General features: G+C 39.4%; 5 protein-coding genes across 5 annotated transcripts; 3 read left to right on the top strand and 2 right to left on the bottom strand.

Annotated features, from left to right (window-relative positions):
- Nucleotides 1-1,369: 1,369 nt before the first annotated feature.
- KLLA0_C19085g (NMT1/THI5 family protein) lies at nucleotides 1,370-2,392 on the bottom strand (the record flags this gene model as incomplete). The annotated part of the gene is made up of 1 exon (XM_453051.1): nucleotides 1,370-2,392. The coding sequence occupies one exon, from the start codon at nucleotides 2,390-2,392 to the stop codon at nucleotides 1,370-1,372; it is 1,023 nt and encodes a 340-aa protein (XP_453051.1).
- A 1,163-nt stretch (nucleotides 2,393-3,555) lies between these two features.
- KLLA0_C19107g (hydantoinase/dihydropyrimidinase family protein) lies at nucleotides 3,556-5,187 on the bottom strand (the record flags this gene model as incomplete). The annotated part of the gene is made up of 1 exon (XM_453052.1): nucleotides 3,556-5,187. One exon carries the CDS (start codon nucleotides 5,185-5,187, stop codon nucleotides 3,556-3,558), a length of 1,632 nt encoding a protein of 543 aa, XP_453052.1.
- Nucleotides 5,188-6,359: 1,172 nt separating this feature from the next.
- On the top strand, nucleotides 6,360-6,629 carry KLLA0_C19132g (uncharacterized protein; the record flags this gene model as incomplete). The annotated part of the gene is made up of 1 exon (XM_002999317.1): nucleotides 6,360-6,629. The coding sequence occupies one exon, from the start codon at nucleotides 6,360-6,362 to the stop codon at nucleotides 6,627-6,629; it is 270 nt and encodes an 89-aa protein (XP_002999363.1).
- Nucleotides 6,630-16,124: 9,495 nt separating this feature from the next.
- KLLA0_C19184g (uncharacterized protein) lies at nucleotides 16,125-17,567 on the top strand (the record flags this gene model as incomplete). Its single annotated transcript, XM_453056.1, has 1 exon — nucleotides 16,125-17,567. The coding sequence occupies one exon, from the start codon at nucleotides 16,125-16,127 to the stop codon at nucleotides 17,565-17,567; it is 1,443 nt and encodes a 480-aa protein (XP_453056.1).
- Nucleotides 17,568-18,443: 876 nt separating this feature from the next.
- Nucleotides 18,444-19,979, top strand: KLLA0_C19206g (cytochrome P450; the record flags this gene model as incomplete). The annotated part of the gene is made up of 1 exon (XM_453057.1): nucleotides 18,444-19,979. One exon carries the CDS (start codon nucleotides 18,444-18,446, stop codon nucleotides 19,977-19,979), a length of 1,536 nt encoding a protein of 511 aa, XP_453057.1.
- Nucleotides 19,980-20,089: the final 110 nt, after the last annotated feature.

Genomic DNA, 20,089 nt, shown 5'->3' on the forward strand with positions numbered 1-20,089 from the left:
TGACCTTTGACCTATTTAAGCTTTCCCGCAGCACATTTTTTCTTTTAAATAATTAAGCACTCAAACTGTCTTTCTTATTCTAAATGTACAAACTCTAAAATAAATGAATAATGAACGAATGACAAGAAAACACACGAACAACAAACCTTGGTGCTTATCGGTTATCCATGAGTCCATAAAGAAACTTGACCCTCATATTCAAATAATGAACAGTCATTTAGTGTGAATTAAAACTAATTAACTCATATTTAAGTTTAAAAAGTGATCTACAATAAAAAGTTAAAACAGACAATTAGTTGACGAGTAGGTTGAACATTTTATCGACCAGCAAATACCCGTTTATAAGTCGGTTCCAAATGCACCCTACCACCTTTCAGACATCCCGTTAGGAAACGAATTCGAATTGTCTATTAAATCCATGGGCTAAACTTTCGGAACTTGATATAATACTTCGTTATCACGAGTCCGGCTAAAGGAAGATCCAAGTTGATCAACTGTTTTAAAGATCTCGTGAAACTATGATACTCTGGGGTGTTCTTTCTAATTATTTATGAATAGAAATGCGAGAATTTCCAGTCAAAAGACTGCCAGTTGCTATCGTCTATTAAAAACTGTGGATTCTGCTGACTTCTCTTCCTAAAGAATACTTGTTTCCCTTTAAGTTTGTGCAGTAATTTAATTTCGAGTACGTTGCTTAGTTCAGGCCACACTATGAACTTCTAACCCAACCGTGAAGTAAGAAAAATACGGCCATCTTCACCTTCACAATTGTAAACCGAACCTTATTCGCTTTAAAAAGATGCAAAATAATACTAGCGGACAAAGCACATTGCAACGCTCTAACATCAGAGTTAGATCAGTTAATTCTTCAATAGGAAGACACTCATGGTTCTGGCTTTGAAATTTGCATTTGGGAGATGTTGCATCTACTTATTATAGTCATAGATAGGTATAAGGTTGAATATCTCGCATGATATACTTTTAGTGTTATTTTTTAGATCATATTTATGTGGAAGAGTTACATAGGCCAAGCATACATTCCAGGATAATCTACAACACACGCAAGAACCTATCATCAGCTGCGATTCGGCTCTTAAGATAACACAAGCTTAATAATTGTTATGATCAGGGGTTATCTGTCTGGGTTCATTACTAAAATACTCTGAAGTGGAACGAAACAATGCAACGAAGAATAGAAGGTGATGACTGTGCGGTATGATTCAATCAGTTTATAATTCGTTATTTCACTAAACATAAAATTGACTATATGGAAAGAGAGCAAGGTCTTACATATGGGTGACTGGTAACCAGACACCAAGATAAAAAGAATTGAGCATTGATAGTGACCTCATATTGTTGTGGAGATGTTTTATTTTAGCTCAACTCTCTTGAAGAAACCACCTTGGTCTCTGCAAGCTTCTTGATGGGCTTTGATTAATCTTTGAGCAGCTAATGGATCATCAACTTCGGTAGGTTCTTCCCAGGACAAGTACTCGTTAGTGTAGTTTGATTTGAAATCAGTTGGAAGGATATCCAAACGCTTACCGTAAGCAGTAACCTTTCTCCAGTCACGATGGACGTTGTACAAGGAAGAGGAGAAGTAAGCGAAACATCTTTGGAATTGCTTGTAACTCAATGGGTCGTTCAATTGAGGCTTGAAGTCAACGTAATCCTTCCATGCTTGTTCAGGATCTTGCAAAACCAAGTCAGTTGCTTTCTTGATAGCATTCAAGAACTTCTTAACCTTGACAGGGTTTTCAGCCAAGAATTTGTCATTGGCGATGTACAAGATGGTACAGAAACAACAACATCCCAAACATGCAAGTTCGTCAATTCTCAACATCTTAGCGTCCTTTGGATCTCTGCCTTTTTCCTTCAAGTATTCTTCAAGTTGAACTTGTTGCATACATTCAATACCAACACCAGCATCGATCTTACCTTCAATGATGTATTTGGCAACGTTCATACCACATCTGACAGCTTCGTAATCCGTTGGTTTCATACCGTAATGTTTGGTCAATTCATCGATTTGAATCTTACCGAATTCACCAACGTATCCGATTTTCTTACCCTTCAAAGAGTTGAAGTCTTGGGTAATACCGCTACCTTCCAAGTACAAGACACCGGTGAATGGCTCGTCCAATAAAGAAGCGATAGAAGTGACATCGTAACCTCTGGCCTTAGCAGCAAGGGTATGGATCATAGCCTTTAGACCCATGTCAACTTTACCCGAACCAATCAATTCAGTCACATCAGATGGGTTACTTGGTTCTAGAATAGCGACATCAATTCCTTGTTCTTTAAAATAGCCTTTCATGGAAGCCAAATAGACTGGGACATGGTATGGGGCAGCTTGCCAGTTTAATAAAAATGTGATTTTGTCTGAAGACATTGTGTTCTGTGTTTGTTTAACTTAAAGGTTGGTGATTGTTGGACACTATACAATATAAACAGATATATTACAATGATCTTCAACTGAGATCTCTTTCAGCAATGACAGTTACCTGTCTTTTATATGTTTTGAACCAGAGTTTATGGCTGTGTGTGATACTTGAGGCACTTCCCCTAAAAAGAACTCATTGTGGTACCATCTGATGATGATTTTCCACCCCCTATTGACACCATAAGGATACTATAAACCTAGCACCGTTAGGCAGGATTTTCAACCATTTGCGTAGTTAAAAGATACAAAAAAAGTCCAATCTCATTAGCTGTTCATTTATTATGCAACTGGAAGAGCATTTCCTAAATTCGCTAGTTTATTTCTTGGAAAAAAAGGAAACAAAACATCAAGACTTGAACTCCCCTACTATTATTATGCAAGAATTGGTATATTTGGTATATGCCAATAAAATCTAAACTTTATATTAGGGTACGTTGTGAATGTAACTTATAGTGTCAGTTTTCCCTAGAACAGAAATGCAAAGGGTACGCTTAAATTCCGGAGTTTGAAACAATAGTCAAGACATTCTCTCAATAGAATTTGGGTATTATTTCGTTGTTTTTTTCATTCAATAAACCGAACTTTCAGCAGACTTTGCACAGAGTATGTAATATTTAGAGACTGCCTAGGTATCTTTAATTACTGTAGACACTTAGTTGCCATACAATGCGCAATGGCTGGATTTTATCAAGAGTATGTATTGTATATCCGGGTAACTATTTATTTCACACCGCGTCGCTTATCGTTTTTGGCTCATTACAAGCAGCTTGACCATACTACACACCCAGGAACGGTATAAGGAACGGTAAAAAGTTGCTATATTAATAAGCTAGCCGAAACCGGTTGCGTCGCAGCTATTCCTTTCATGCTCTAACAGTAGTATCTTTTTCCTTATATGCAGTAAAACGAAAAAATTAAGTATCTCACTAAATGTCAGGATTACATATGACAGAAACACAAATCCTATTATTAAACTCTATTAATGAAGCTATCAATTTAATAATGGGATCAGATTGCTAAATCATGTGATTTTTTCGATGCTTAAAGGCTTCATGTGAAAGTTGACTGTATTTTTTACATGTTTCAATATATAGATAAAACAAGGTTAAGTTTTAGCCACTCTTTTGACCATTTAGGTATTGTGGTCTCCACTCCGTTACCCATTCATCATTAGCTGTACAGAGTTGACTCTTTCCTCTTTTTACATAAGTGCCCTTTGCATTTTCTTTGATTATTTCGCCTTCTTTGTAGACTATGCTGCCTTTAACAATGGTGAACCTTGGCCAGTTATTTATTTCAAACCCTTCATATGGTGTGTAATCACATCCATGAACTAACAAGTCATTTGTTACAGTTTTAGGTTTCTTTCCACCTTTGTAATTTGGTGGATACCAAACCACTAAATCAGCATCACTGACGCCAGGAAGAATGGAACCTTTTTTCGGATACAGTCCATATAGTTTAGCGGGATTAGTACACTGAAGCTCCACGAACTTGGTCATGTTAGCAAGTTTCCCTTGAAGAACGCCATAATCAAATAGCAAAGGCATTCTAGTACAAACTCCCGGCATACCATTGGGAATATACTTGAACTCTCCGTTCTTATTGTCTTTAAATGCGTCCAATTTACCGCTCGTTTTGTCGTAGTAATTATAGGCACAATGATCAGATCCAACAATTGTAAATGTTCCATTGTTCATGGCTTTCCAGACTGACTCTTGACAGTGCTCCGGACGGATTGGAGGAGAACATATTGCTTTTGCTCCTATAAATTTATCATCAATTTCCTTTGCAGTTAGTTTTACCCTTGGTTCTGATTTATTTGCATCCGAACAAGTACTCTGCTGCTGCTCTAATTCGTGGTGACATTTGGTATCAATATCAGAAAGAAGGGCATACTGTGGACATGTCTCGGCGTATACTTTGAGACCTTTTGTTTGCGCTGACCTAATTGTATCAATGGCCTCCGGCGATGATACATGAACGAACAGGATTGGGGTGTCCATCATTTTGGCTAGCACAATGGCTCTATTTGTAGCTTCTCCTTCAACTATGGTTGGTCTAGAGACACCATGAAAGTAAGGGGAGGTCATATTTTGCTCTTCAAGTTGCTCAATCATCCATTTAACCATATCTCCGTTCTCTGCATGAACCATTGTTGTGAAACCATTCTTTCTGGTGGCTTGCATCGTAGTTAAAATATCATAATCACTAATTTGTAGCCCAGGGTATGTCATAAAGACTTTGACCGAGGTGACACCATAGTTTTCATACATACTTGCAAGTTGTGAATCAAGTAGTTTGGTTCCACTGATAGATGGTTTTTCAATGTGAAATAGAATTAAATGCAGAGCATAGTCACAGTACAATTTCTGCGTCTCATAGAGCTCGATATCCGCTTTCACGGAGTCGGAAAGCGCTTCAGGTCCAGTCTTCGTTTTATCTTGAGTGGCGAAAGTAATTACTGTGGTTGTACCACCAGCTACAGCTGACATAGTAGCTTCTTCCATAGTGTCTGCAACTGGTCCCAAGAGCTTCAATGGTTCATCTACATGGACATGGGCATCGATCCCACCAGGGGTCACATATGCACCTTCTGCATCAATTACTTCTTCAGCTAGAGCCGTATCCAAATCTTGGCCAACTAGAATGACTTTACCGTTTCTGATAGCAATATCAGCTGGGTAGATGTCAGAGGCGGTGACTACCGTACCGTTTTTAATCAAAAGATCATATGTACTCATTACTTCCTAATTTTCCAGCCTTTATAAGGAATCAAAGTGCGAATTGGTTCTTGCCAGCCATTCTATTATAACTTACCACTGGTAATTGGGTATATACCCCAAGCTAACCCAGTTAGAATACGTTTAGATATACCTTTATATACATCTCTGTTCGATCGTTCGCTTTTTCCTTTTTTTTCATCGGAATGAATCTCTTATCTTACATCTAAGGGACCGCATTTCCAAATGCTATCTAAATCAAAGACGAGAAAAACAATACTAGATAGATTGGATATCTAGGAATCTTCTGATGTCTCAAATGGTGTATTGAGCATTATACATGTACCGTTCGTTGACTTCGAACAAAGATCGGCTAAAAGCAGCTGAAAGCAAAGTTGGTTGATATGCTTACGAACTATAACCGAAACAAATGACAGAATGTTATAAGATCTCAGAGTCTATAGAGTGATAAGAATCGTCTGACAAAAATAGCGTAGTAAACGAGATTCGATTACACATCCAGTAATCTCAATTTATTCGAGATCGATTTTATTGTTGCATCTTTCCATCGCCGGTTCTTAGTTCTGTATGGCTCCATACTTCTTGAAGCAGGCAATGAAAAATATCCAAAAAGGGAACGCTATCTACCGTAACACCTTGACCACGTGACCTACCGCGTTAGACATTTAATATCTGAAGATGTTCAAATGTTCTCATTAAAAATCGCTTAACGTTACATACCTGACGTTACTCGGTGTTTCCGTGTATATTTCTCTGTAACCGCTGACAAGAACAAGACTTATTACTGGGAAGTGCAATTCAAATAGAGCCTAAAAATCCGGTTGGCTCCTTGACATAGTTAATACAAAGAAATAAGGATACAAAGAAGGAAAACGAAATGAATGTGTCAAAAGAAAGCAAAATCCAAGCACTTCGTTAAAATCAAAGAAGCAGCATTTCGAAAATGGCCCTCAAATGGTAACAACTCCCAGAAGACACCAGCCCATTTAGTAGCATTGTCAGTAGTTACCTAAAGCTCATTTTGCTGTTCCTCTTTATAATGTACTCTGCAGGACAATTTGAACATAATGTCTTTCACCAGGTCATTGTCAATAACGGGTTCCAATTCTATCCAGCCAGCGTTTATTATCCAATAGCTCTGGGGAGGGACATAACAATGGTTTAATTTTTCCATGACAACAACCTGTTTCCGTAGGTCTTACGAAGTACCAGAGGCGTTCGCAGGATGTCATTATCTGGGCACAAATTTCTATGTCCTACAAAATCAACTCTTTACCATACCCATGTTATATCGAAGATCTATAATGGATATCACCAGCGGAGATATGCAAGCTGGTCGTGGAACGTCTACAAAAGAACAAGTATTTCACATGGAGAGTAACTATATTATTAGTGAGTGGATCATAAGCGCTGTACTCGTTTCTGAATTTAAAACAGTTTGATAAGACCTTGTAAATCTCTAAGACTTGTTGCGCAGCTGTCTTTTCTGCTTCACTGAGATCGGATTCCAATACAACAGCATTTTGTGGACTTGATGATAAGGCTGACATGGCAGATGCCTATTCACCGCTGCCTTTTTGTTCAAGTGGTTATAAAACGCATCTCTTTACACTCCTATTTGGAGTAAGATTTGATAACAATTGAGGCTAGTGAAGAAATGAATAGAATAAAACACTACGTAATTCACCATCATTTGCTTCTCGTCTGCGTTTGGTACTTGTTGCACGTGTGTCTATCATTAATAGTACTCTAACTATCACAGCCCAACCGCATTTACCTAAAATTGCCTATGGCACTTTATTCCATATCCATGTTCAGAACAATATATGCATAAGTTGAAAATTTTGTAACTTTAGGAAAAAGTGGAAAAAAAGTGAAACCATTCGAAGTACTGTTTCTGGCTCGTAAAATTCAATCGACCAACTAAGAAATGTCTTCAGGGCTGCACTTGTTCGAGCAAACAATCTTCAATTATCAAACATGATCGATTGGAAACTTTGAAACATGCACCGAAATAAAACATCCATGCGTTGATTTAGTTGTGATTCCAGAGATAATTGTCGCAGGCTTCGAGAATGAAGTTTACCTCAAAATCGGATCGCCAATCAGAAAATCATCATCTTTCCATCGCTATGTTTCGCCTCCTAGATAAAATGAGAAAAAAATATTCCGAGTAGGGCCTCAGCCACCATTTTCCTTCGAAAGGTATTATCATGGACTAATCAGTGCTTGAATAAGGGAAAATCATTCTTGTTGTCTCTGTGTTCCTGTGCATGTTCTTGTACCACAATGGAAAAGAAACTATTTCAAGGGCTCGAGGTGCAAAAGGTGCATCAAAGGAGCAACTTACCTAGAAACCATAGTAGAACATTCGAGATTTACAGTTTTCGGTTCTTTTTCTCAAAATTCAGATTCTTCCCGATGCCTTCTTTTCCATTATTCAGAGACTTCTCTCCGTTCTTCAAGTGAAAGTACTGGCGAAAAGGTAAGAAAGGCACTTGCTGTGTAATTGCGCACGTTAAGTTATGTTCAGCCATACTCTAAGGCTTCCATGATGTATTATTGGTACATTGTGATGAAAAGGGAAATTCCCGCACCATGAACTGGAAGAAAGAAAGAAAGAAAGAAAGAAACACTCTTCGAGATCTATAACCTTATTATCATAAACATTCCTTCCGTGCCGTCCTTCTGTGTGTTGATCATATATTTCTTTCAGCATTATTTGACTCTGGACTTTCTTTTTTTTCCCTTCGCCTTTCAAATCTTCTGATTTTGCTGCTGTTTTGTGTCGTGCATCGGCAGTGTATATCAGTTTCGTCGATCCTAGGAATTGGAAGATGGTCTCCGGAGAAAACACGTAGTCATGTTTTCATTGAATGCTATTCACTGACCTTGAAGGTGGAATAAAAGTTCTTGAAGGATGCGGAAAGAGGCCCTTTTAGTTAGTTGGCGAAGGCGGGAGGGGGAGGGGTTGATTGTAAAAACCAATCTCTTATTTCAGCGAGCTGCATACATTATGATTGTCAATCAATGCGTTAACATGTGAGCCTAGGGATAAAACATTTGACGGATTTGGAATCTTCATGGAAGTTTTCTCTTTTCAGGGCAGATGTGCCGCACTTCTCGTAGAATCTTAGATCCTTTACTTTACCAGTAATGGCACTAGATCATGGTACGTCAGTGTTTCATGTGCAAGGACAATCGGCCTGGGACTTTTTCACCAGAATTAAACTTTCTCACGGATATTGTACGCTATCATCCATGTAGTTTTCTTTTTTATCGCTAGGCTGCAGTTCTTACTGTCTGCAACTTTTCAACAAGTGTTAAAGCATCCAATAGCCTGCTGGTGATATATAAATATAACGGGATTCTGGTTGATGATGGAAACGTTATGAAAAAGTAGTTAATCCCGACAGAATGCCTTGTGAGTACTGCTTTTCGTCTTGATTGAAGACTTTCTGGAATAACTCTTCAACTCAAAAGTCAACACCTTCGCTCAAAACGAATAGCCAGCTAAGATAAAACAAAGTTGTTCATCACTAACATTCAATGATGTTAACTAAAGTTTTGTCTTTGTTATTATTGTTTGCACTGCCTTTCGGTAATGCAGCATCTCAGAATACTGATTCAGGTACCATCCTTGGTTGTACCCCTCCAAAGGAAACCAGATCTAGCGGTTTCGAAGTCGCTTACTATCACTATCCTATGGCAATTCGTGCATCAAATCCAAAATGTTTTACTTATGACACTACATATAAAAGTACCGCCTACCAATATGGTGGTTATGAAACGTACGGTGGTGGGTTAATCGATCGCAGTTATGGTGTCACTAACTTAACCTTTAGATCAGTATATAAAGATGCTTGTTCCACCCCACACGCTGAATTGTTGCCATCTAACTATAATTATAATACTCCGATAACCACTACTAATTTCTCGATGCTGATTACTGGGTACTTTTATGCTCCAAAAAGTGGTAGTTATGAGTTCATCTTGGATTACATTGATGATCTTTCTTATATGAATGTGGGTGCCGGTAGGGCTTTCAATTGTTGTGAAAAGGAGGCATCAGTGGCTAATCCAGCACCGTTCGATCTTTCTGTTATGTGGCCTCAAACAACCAATACCGCCACTGTATACCTGTTGGGTGGTTATTATTATCCCTTAAGAATCTTTTTCATTAATAGAGAAGGTGTCGGTGGATTAACTGTAACTTTCAAGGATCCTGACGGAGTTGTCCACAACACGTTCGATGGTTTCATCTTTTCCGCCTCGGACGGTAAGGAATGCCCCGTTCCTGTTCGTACAACCACTTTACCATGGGATGGAACTTACACCACTTCCTACACCACAGTTGGAGAATACACTGATGATTCTGGCAGCACAGTTACTGAAAATGTCATTGTCGTAGAGACTCCGGAAGTTCACACTGCCACAACCGAGTATTCTGGATGGACTGGTAAATTTACTAGCACCTATGCTACAAAGGTCATCACTACCACTGGCTCTAACGGTATTCCAACTATCTCAACCATCTACTCAGTAGAAACACCAGAGGTTCAAACAGCTACCACTGAATTTTCCGGTTGGACTGGTAAAGTCACTACCACACACGGTACCGAAGTCGTTACGGCCACTGGCTCTGATGGCATTCCAACCATCAAGTCTATTTACTCAGTGGAAACCCCAGAAGTTCAAACAGCCACCACCGAATATTCAGGATGGACCGGCACTACTACCAACACAATTGGAACTGAGACTGTCACGGAAACAGGATCGAATGGTATTCCAACCATTAAGACTATCTTCACCGTCGAAACCCCAGAAGTTCAAACTGCAACAACCACTTATACTCCATGGACTGGTGCCACTACCAACACGATCGGTACTGAAACAGTAACTGAAACCGGCTCAGATGGTATTCCAACCATTAAAACTATCTTCACCGTCGAAACCCCAGAAGTTCAAACTGATACCACAACCTACACCCCATGGACTGGTGCTACTACCAACACAATTGGAACTGAAACAGTGACTGAAACTGGATCTGATGGTATTCCAACCATTAAGACTATCTTCACCGTCGAAACCCCAGAAGTTCAAACAGCCACCACCGAATATTCAGGATGGACCGGCACTACTACCAACACAATTGGAACTGAAACAGTAACTGAAACCGGCTCAGATGGTATTCCAACCGTGAAAACGATTTACACTGTTGAGACCCCAGAAGGTCAAACTGCTACTACCGCTTACACCCCATGGACCGGAAGTGTCACTCAGACTATTGGAACTGAGACTGTACAGAAACTGGATCTGATGGCATTCCAACCGTGAAAACGATTTACACTGTTGAGACGCCAGAAGGTCAAACTGATACCACAACCTACACCCCATGGAGTGGTGCTACTACCAACACCATCGGTACCGAGACTGTCACAGAAACGGGATCTGATGGTATTCCAACCATTAAGACAATCTATACTGTCGAAACCCCAGAAGTTCAAACAGCTACTACCGAATATTCAGGATGGACTGGTACTACTTCCAACACTATTGGTACTGAGACTGTCACGGAAACAGGATCTAATGGTATTCCAACCATTAAGACTATCTACACAGTCGAGACTCCTGAGGTTCAAACTGATACCACAACCTACACCCCATGGAGTGGTGCTACTACCAACACGATCGGTACCGAGACTGTCACAGAAACTGGATCTGATGGTATTCCAACCATCAAGACTATCTACACAGTCGAGACTCCGGAAGTGCAAGTTGAAACAACCGAATACACAGCATGGACTGGAAAGTTTACTAGCACCTATAATACGGAGATCTTTACAAGTACCGGCTCTGATGGTATTCCAACCGTCAAGACTGTATACCATGTTGAAACCCCACAAGGTGATGTTGGCACGATCTTTAGTGGGTGGTTTAGTAACTATACTACCACATACTTAACTGAAGTGGTCATAACTACCGGCTCAGACGGTGTTCCAACCGAGAAGACCATTTACCATGTTGAAACCCCAGAAGTAGAAACTGCCTCCACTGAATACACTCACTGGACGGGCGAGTTTACTAGGACGTACGCTACCGATGTACTTACAAACACTGGCTCCGATGGTATCCCAACCATCAAAACTATTTACCATGTGGAAACCCCTCATGGCTTCGAGACTACTTACACAGAATGGACTGGGACATACACTACTCTCGATGCTACCGAGGTTATAACGAGCATCGGCCCTGATGGTGTTTCCACTGTGAAGACTATCTATCACGTGAAGACTCCAGGAGGAGGTTTCGAAACAGCATACACTGGTTGGACTGGTACATACACCTCCACCCACTCAACCGAAGTTGTCACAAGCACAGGCTCAGATGGTGTTCTAACCGAAAAGACCGTCTACCATGTTGAGACCCCAGAAGTTGAAACTGCCACTACGGTTTACACCCCATGGACCGGAAGTGTCACTCAGACCATTGGAACTGAGACTGTCACTGAAACTGGCTCGGATGGTATTCCAACCGTGAAAACGATTTACACTGTTGAGACGCCAGAAGGTCAAACTGATACCACAACCTACACCCCATGGAGTGGTGCTACTACCAACACCATCGGTACCGAGACTGTCACAGAAACGGGATCGAATGGTATCCCAACCGTAAAGACTATCTACACTGTTGAGACCCCAGAAGGCCAAACGGATACAACCACTTACACTCCATGGACCGGTACTATTTCCAACACAATTGGAACTGAGACTGTCACAGAAACTGGATCTGATGGCATTCCAACCGTGAAAACGATTTACACTGTTGAGACCCCAGAAGGTCAAACTGATACCACCACTTACACCCCATGGACCGGAAGTGTCACTCAGACCATTGGAACTGAGACTGTGACAGAGACTGGCTCGGACGGTATCCCAACCGTAAAGACTATCTACACTGTTGAGACCCCAGAAGGCCAAATGGATACAACCACTTACACTCCATGGACCGGTACTATTTCCAACACAATTGGTACTGAAACAGTGACTGAAACTGGATCTGACGGTATTCCAACCGTGAAAACGATTTACACTGTTGAGACGCCAGAAGGTCAAACTGATACCACCACTTACACTCCATGGACCGGTACTACTTCCAACACAATTGGTACAGAAACAGTAACTGAAACAGGATCGAATGGTATCCCAACCGTAAAGACTGTCTACACCGTCAAAACCCCAGAAGACGATATAGAAACATCATACACTGGTTGGACTGGTACATACACCTCCACCCACTCAACCGAAGTTGTCACAAGCACAGGCTCAGGTGGTGTTCTAACCGAAAAGACCGTCTACCATGTCGAAACTCCAGAAGTGCGAACTGCCTCCATCGAATACACTCACTGGACGGGCAAGTTCACCAGCACGCATGCTACTGAAACTGTTACTGAGACTGGCTCTGATGGTATTCCAACCATTAAGACTATTTATCATGTGCAAACTCCAAGATTGACAGCATCAGCAGAGAGCTTTTCTATAAGCACTGTAACCACAACAGTTTCTGGTGTACGGACCATTTATACCACAACCTGTCCCTTGGAAAGTACTAACGCTGAATCGACACCTGTCATCTCTGCCACTTCAGAACAAAGGGAGGATGAAACCTCTGGTGCTACAACATCAACTGTTCCACTAAATACAGCAGCTTCTTCGAATGATAACAGTATTGCATTAACTGCTTCTCTAGATACAGAAGCTCTTTCGGGTGATAACAGTGTTACGTTAACAACTCCACTAAATACAGCAGTTCCTTCGAATGATAACAGTATCGCATTAACTGCTTCTCTAGATACAGAAGCTCTTTCGGGTGATAACAGTGTTACGTTAACAACTCCACTAAATACAGCAGTTCCTTCGAATGATAACAGTATCGCATCACCAGCTTCTCTAGATACAGAAGCTCTTTCGGGTGATAACAGTGTTACGTTAACAACTCCACTAAATACAGCAGTTCCTTCGAATGATAACAGTATCGCATCACCAGCTTCTCTAGATACGGGAGTTCCTTCGAGTGACAACAGTGTTACATCGACTGCTTCAAATGGTACCGCAAACGGTCAAGAACAAAATAGTTCTGCAAGCGCATCACAAACTGTAACTTCCACAAGAGGAAGCATCACAACTGCCTCATCCACCGGTGATTTGAAATCAGTGTATGAAGGTGGTGCTGCAAAATTGTTTGTAACTCCTTTCGTTGCAGTATTACTAGCATTTTTATGATGTCGTATTCGAGTAATTCAGACATCATTCACAAGAGAGATAAATCTCTTCATTCATGTGAAAATAGCTTCCTATTTCCACACACCCTTTTACTTCAATCAGTACCAAAAAATCTGATTTGTAACGTTGCCACATCTAATTTCGACTAGACCATTTTTGAAAGAGATTTCCATTTAGTCATTTCATTTTTAGTTTGCATCTTAAATTTCATTTACCTTTACGCTTCCAATGGTAGCTTGTATAATAGTTGTTAGAATATTTCTATATACCCCACAAGAATAGAAATAGCATGTGAACCTTAACAAAGTTAATCTTTGAAGTACAATACGCATTATTCGTGTATATTTTCATGGATATCCTTTAGCGAATAAGTTTAGAGTTTATGAAAGATTCATCTGTGCGGAAGACCGGGCTTTCAAATTTGGTTTCCCTTACTGAACCGTTTGTTCATTTTTATAGAACGGCAGTTAACATCTATAAGAGTAATCCAACAACAATGACACTTTTCCATGTCCTTGAGAGCACCGCCTACTCCATCGTGTTTTTAATCACTATGATGATTCTAATGCATTCAGATATTTTGGGTAATTGATGCCTAGTTTGCTGATTTTTACTGGCAATACCTTGTTTTTTCTTTTAACTGTTTACATGGATCTTCTCGCATAAGATCGAACTTCAAAATAGCACGAAAATAATCCACATATTATCATCACTGCATACTTTCATTGCCATTAATAACTAAATGATCTCGAAAGTAATATCCAGGAACTGGACAAATGCGCTTCAAGAAAGATAGTGATGCTCTTTGGGAAAAGGTGAGATCTTACAATAGTTTAACATCAATTACTTGTATTGCTCAGATATTGTCACCAAAAAGACTCTTTTCAGTAGCGTAAGAAGGCATTGTGATAAAAAGATTTAGCTTTGGTTATCAACTCAAACTTGATCATATTATATCAATTAAAAATATTCAGGCCTGCTCAAAAAGACTGAAATAAATGACAGAAAATGATATTTTAAAATGATAAATCTAACAAGTGGCCACAGAATTCAAGTTACAACAGATACTACTCGCAATACTTTCGTTTTACTTCTTTTCAACTACTGACTCTTACAGAAACTGTAAATATATGTGATGAAGGAAGTTAAGATGAAATTTGACTTGATGTCCCTCATAAAGTAACCATATCGAAACTAAGTATCATTTTTTACTTCTCCTGTCCATCAGTCATCGTCAAATGGGAACAACGCCATTGTGCCGAAGGGAGTAAAACTACGGACAGTCTGACTTCAAGTTTTCTAAACAAATATTGAACAATTTCCTACTCCCTAATGATGTCATTATTAAATCCACTGCTTTCAGCATGTTCTGAGTCGTCAGACTGGCTTTTCTTCTATCTCATTAACATTCTGGTCTTTACGAACTAAACCAGAAAAACTACCGTACATCCTTTAACTTTGAAGCAGCAGGGCCATTGCAACAGTTGTGATTCTGTAAGCTAGTTATCCCACATGCTACCAGCAAATAAAAGTTCACAGTTGAAAACACTTCCATAAACTGATTCACAAATAAGACTTTGTGACCTTTGTTCGAAAGGTTAGCAGCCCCAAAACTTTTCAGCGACATAGGTTAATGACTACTATAAGCACACAGAGGGTGGAAGTACTTCTAAAAAAACCTCTAAATAAAGACTAAAACTAGGAATTAGTACAGATTTCAAGCAAGGTTTGGCTGGACAGCTCATTATGTGAGCATTTATATTGGCCTTCAATGCCATTTGTCTCGCTAAATACATAGCGCCAGCTTCGAGAAATATTCTGTAGATCGTCCACTAAGGAAATCGAAACTTTCTACTTGTTTCTTAAAATAGAGGACCTAATCCTAGTTATCAGCTAAACTCCAGCCCTTACCGTAACCAAAGCCGGCAATCAAGTTTTAGCTTGTTGTATTGTCATGGAAACGTAAAATTACTTATGTCCACTTCGTAGACTCATCGAAATTAGAGTAAAATTTTACTTCAGTTAATTACACAGTCTATGGTGCATACTCTACAGACAGGCATAGTTAAAATGTTACCTTATCAGCTGATTCGTGAGGTGTAAGTCATTGTGTTGGATTTGGAATCGCCACGTTTACCAGAGTACCCTTTGAAGGGTTGTACTTTAGCTTTTTAATGTCGAATGTCCAGTGTTTTTCATGCATCATGCAGTTGATTACGTCCTGCAGTTCTGAAGATGATTATACTGTACTGTCCGAATTTCCTTTTATGGAAAAAAACCTCCGACAATTTAGACTGATAAGCTGGCAATGACAGTAAATGTTGACAAAGAGAGAGAGCTAAATACAACTTTGCTTCATGATACAACGGTGGAAAATGCCATGTACTGTGAAAAAGGGTTGTTGTTGAACACGCTATGCATCAATTTGACAACAAAGATTGCAAGAACATGTTGAGAGTTTTGGGCAGCACAATTTTAATATCAATTTCTTTTTTATTTGATGAAGTGATCAGTCCTCAGACACTATAATCATTGGCGAGAATACATAAAGCAAGTGAATATTGAATGAAAACAATTTAGAGAGGCTCCTCTTATTAACAAATTCTGTTGTCTTGTATATCATCAGAACGATGGCATGCACCAAGAAAATTAAAAATGTACCAACTGCTTTTCCAACGCTTAGGTGTTACTTTGACAGCGGGAAACGACAAGAAAACATCGATTCCATCTAACCAATTGGTAGGTCATCTGATAGGTTTGATTCTTTTGTGCGATGATTTGAATGAAGCATTCGCAGACTTTCAAGCACTTCTTCAAAACGGAATAGCCATTTCATCCTCTGATCGCGGTTATTTGGTCTTCGATGCTCATGTTACCGATTGTGGTTGTCATTTAAGAGCTCAAATGATCCAAGATGTATTTTCGTATTTCAAGAACCATGAGGTTACAAAGCTTTATATTTTCGATGCTGTAGCTAAGAAATTGAATGAATTGAAGAGACACTGTATTTCTTTAATTCAAACTCTGTGCTGGGAAAACACAAGTGCCCAGAAACTTGGGTTTCCGAAAAATATCAAAAGTTATGAGGAACTGTTGAAACTTCTTCAATGGGATACAGCAGATATCAGCAGTGCTATCGCAGACTCTTTCCCCATGAACCCTAACAATGCAGATCAAAATGAAAAAGGCTTGGTTTGGAATGTAACCAAACTGGAAGTAGTGTTAGAATTCTTGTATTGCTCGCACTTTCTCTCCAAGAATAAAATATACAACAAAAAGGAAAATTTAGACAGTGTCACTATTGATTTCAATAATGCCTTTGAGAAACGACAATTATTGTCTAATAAATTTCACTGCCAAGGTACCGGTAAGCTCGGGGTCGGATGCCGTTATTTGAAACATGCCAAACAAAGTAAGAACAGTTTTATCTCTGTAGTTTCAAATCTGCAATCTCGATTGGCCTTATTGTCGATAGCATTTCTAAAGTCTAGATGTACTCTTCCTTGTGATATAGAAGCACTGCAAAAAAACTCACCAAGGAATGTTTCAGCCATACCAAACTTTTTACACTTCCTGATTTTGGAAAGAGAGTGGAGTCAAAACGAAACCCCGATTTTGCTGGCAGTGAGAAAACTCCATGAACACGAGCACTGTGATCTTTACTTCGAAGCTCGAATCAATCCGCACACATTCGAGTGGACATTACAGCATAAGGAATGCTGCGAATTCGAACATCATACTCCGTACATTGTAATAACTGCTCTGGCCACGGGTTCAAGCACTACAAAGACTGCTCAGCTACTAGCATGGGAATTGATGAAAGCACAAAAGAATTTCAGACAATTTTGGCTTACTTTCATGTCTCAACATAGACAATATCCTTTCGAAATCGAACACGATGAAGACCAACTATTAGAAACTCAAGTATCCCAGGATATTTTTGAACTATATTGTCAATCAAAGCGTGAAGACAGAAATCAAATACTATTCGATGACAGTACTTCCCTTCTTCCAAAGCACATATTCACCGAGTATCCTTCAATATTTTTCAACTTCCAGAAAAATGTCTGCAGTAAACATGGTGCTCTCGTAATCTGATAACTAATATTTTTGCCTAGAATCTATATACCACCTTAGACATTGATTGCTTGCTAAGTTATTATGTATAGCATTAATAGCACCGAAACTTCCGCGTCTCACCAAATTTTTCTTAAGGTCCTTTTTTTCCCATGAAGTGGAAACACTACAGTTGGAAGCACTGAGATTATTCCAAACAGATGCCAGCGTGACGGCGCCTACTCATTCAGGCACTCTACCACGAAGTCGAGAAGAAATCACAGCAGAGCACGACTAAGTGCATTTGGCATCATAGATGATCATAGATCTGCGTAAAAGGTGGATTTCCTGAGTGAAGTGAAAAATCGACTGGTATTCACTTGGCGTCAGTATCATGATACATCTTGTGTCGGAGAATCTTTTCCGTTTTCGGTTTATTTGTCCTCACTTTGAAAAGGTATTCGAAGGAAAAAGTTAGTTGCACCAATTTTGTTCTATTCTAAGTGACACCAACGGGACTGAAATAACAATGAATCGTAACATACCTCCATGAACACTTAGATACTACTGGATGATGGAAAGCACAGTTTCTTGATGAAAATTGGCAGAATGTGAATCTAACTGGAAAACTGTTGGCAATATTTTTGCAGAATGCACGGTAAATCATATCGGTTTGAGGTTATTGTAAAAGACAGGTTAATATCGTTATTGCAGTCATATGGAAGCTAAAATCTAGCCAACCAGCTATTTTCTTTAGCTCTTCAATTATCATAACTGTCGTAGGATGAAGGCTATAAATACTGTGCTTTTTTAATCGATAACCGTCTCTTCTTATGCTAATGGAAAACCTTCAGGTGTCTTTTTTTCTAGCCCTAACGATACTCAAAGAACAGACAATTGAAGCGCAACAGGAAAGAAATGTTAGCTGATATATTAATCCCATTAATCAAGAAGAACTGGATGGCTTTTGTATATTTTACGCCAGTTCTTTTCGTCGTTTTATACCTGCTCAAAGAATGGCGAGCTGCATATGGATTTAATAATTTGGGACAGACCGTCGCCGCTCCTTTTGGGTATGAGCGCAAGACGTTGCCTTACAACAAAGAAAACTGCGCAAGAACCAAATTCTTGGACGGCAAAAGCTTGTCTATCAAAAACAGAGACCAGTGTGGTGACCTGTATTTGCAGAGAAGCGGCACCTATAAGGAGATTGTCTTAACAACTCCAAAGCAACTGATGGAATATTATAAATCCAACAGTAAAAACCATAGTAAGCTAGATAGCTTTGGGGCTGGAGCGTTTCTAGTGGCTCTTCTTGGCGAATGCCTAGGTTTCCAGAACGGTTCAGAGTGGTTAAGCATGAGGAAAGTTTTTGATTCCTTTTTCACACATAAGGCAGCCGTCGAAAACTTCCCAGTAATGATCGATTATATTTCTGAGTGGATTAAAGACCTTGATACTGAACAGATTTCCGATATCGATCCTCTACAATTGGTCAGTGATTTACCGTTTACCTGCATTGCAAAGTATTTATACGGTAGTGAATTGTGCTCCAAGCAGTTTCTTCAAGCTTTGAAAGATCTAATTCCTATGCATACGGAGCTAATGCACTATTCCTTTTTGACTGTCGCTGGCCGTTTTAAGATTTTCCAATACTTCCCTTCAAAAAAAATGAAACAAGTGTCACAATTTCAACGTCAGTTTATTGACCTTTCATTAAAGCAAGTCGAACTGAGCAGACAATCGGGACAAGAAACAGTAGTTGAGAAGCTATACAGACACGTCGAGAGTGGAAAATTCACTTTCAATAATTGGATCCAAACCATTGATGAGATTTTGTTTGCCAATATCGAAGTTACCAGTACTGTAATGGCTTGGGCGTTGGTTGAAATGGGGTCAAACATCGAAGAACAAAATAGATTAAGATGTGAAATTTTGAAGGTGAAGGAACAGTCAAGCAAAGATGATTTTAACAAGGAAACCGATCCAATGCAGAGGTATATGAAACTTACTGACACATACTTGCAATACTGTGTTTGGGAAACCCTGAGAATGCACCCACTTCTATGGTTCAGTTTCCCTGAAATTTCTTCGGAAACCTTATTTATTGATGGTATTCGTATTTCACCTAATACGCCTATCGTAGTCGATCAATATCAGATCAATTACAATTCTCCTATCTGGAACCCATCTGACAAGCCCAAAGACTTCGGAAAGAAGTTTGCGCCCTCCAGATTCGAAAACATTACTTTACGTGATGCATTGTACAGTCAAGTTACATTTGGAGCTGGTTCACGTAAGTGTCTTGGAAGAAATTTCGCAGAGCTCTTAATCAAATCGGAACTGGCGTATATTCTCTCAAAGTATAAAGTGACTCTAACAGAAAAAGTTGAATTCTCAAAGGACACATTTGTGGTCCAGCCAAAGACTAAGATTCAACTAACTGCATTGTGAGAAATTTTTTTGAAAGTCTGTGTTGAAGGAAATAAATCACTATTACACAAAGTTTGAACCTTTTCCCTTATTCCACTTTGACATTCCGGACTGCCTAATCTTTTCTTTTA

Source organism: Kluyveromyces lactis (assembly GCF_000002515.2).
Source record: "Kluyveromyces lactis strain NRRL Y-1140 chromosome C complete sequence".
In the NCBI taxonomy this organism is placed as follows: Eukaryota; Fungi; Ascomycota; class Saccharomycetes; order Saccharomycetales; family Saccharomycetaceae; genus Kluyveromyces; species Kluyveromyces lactis.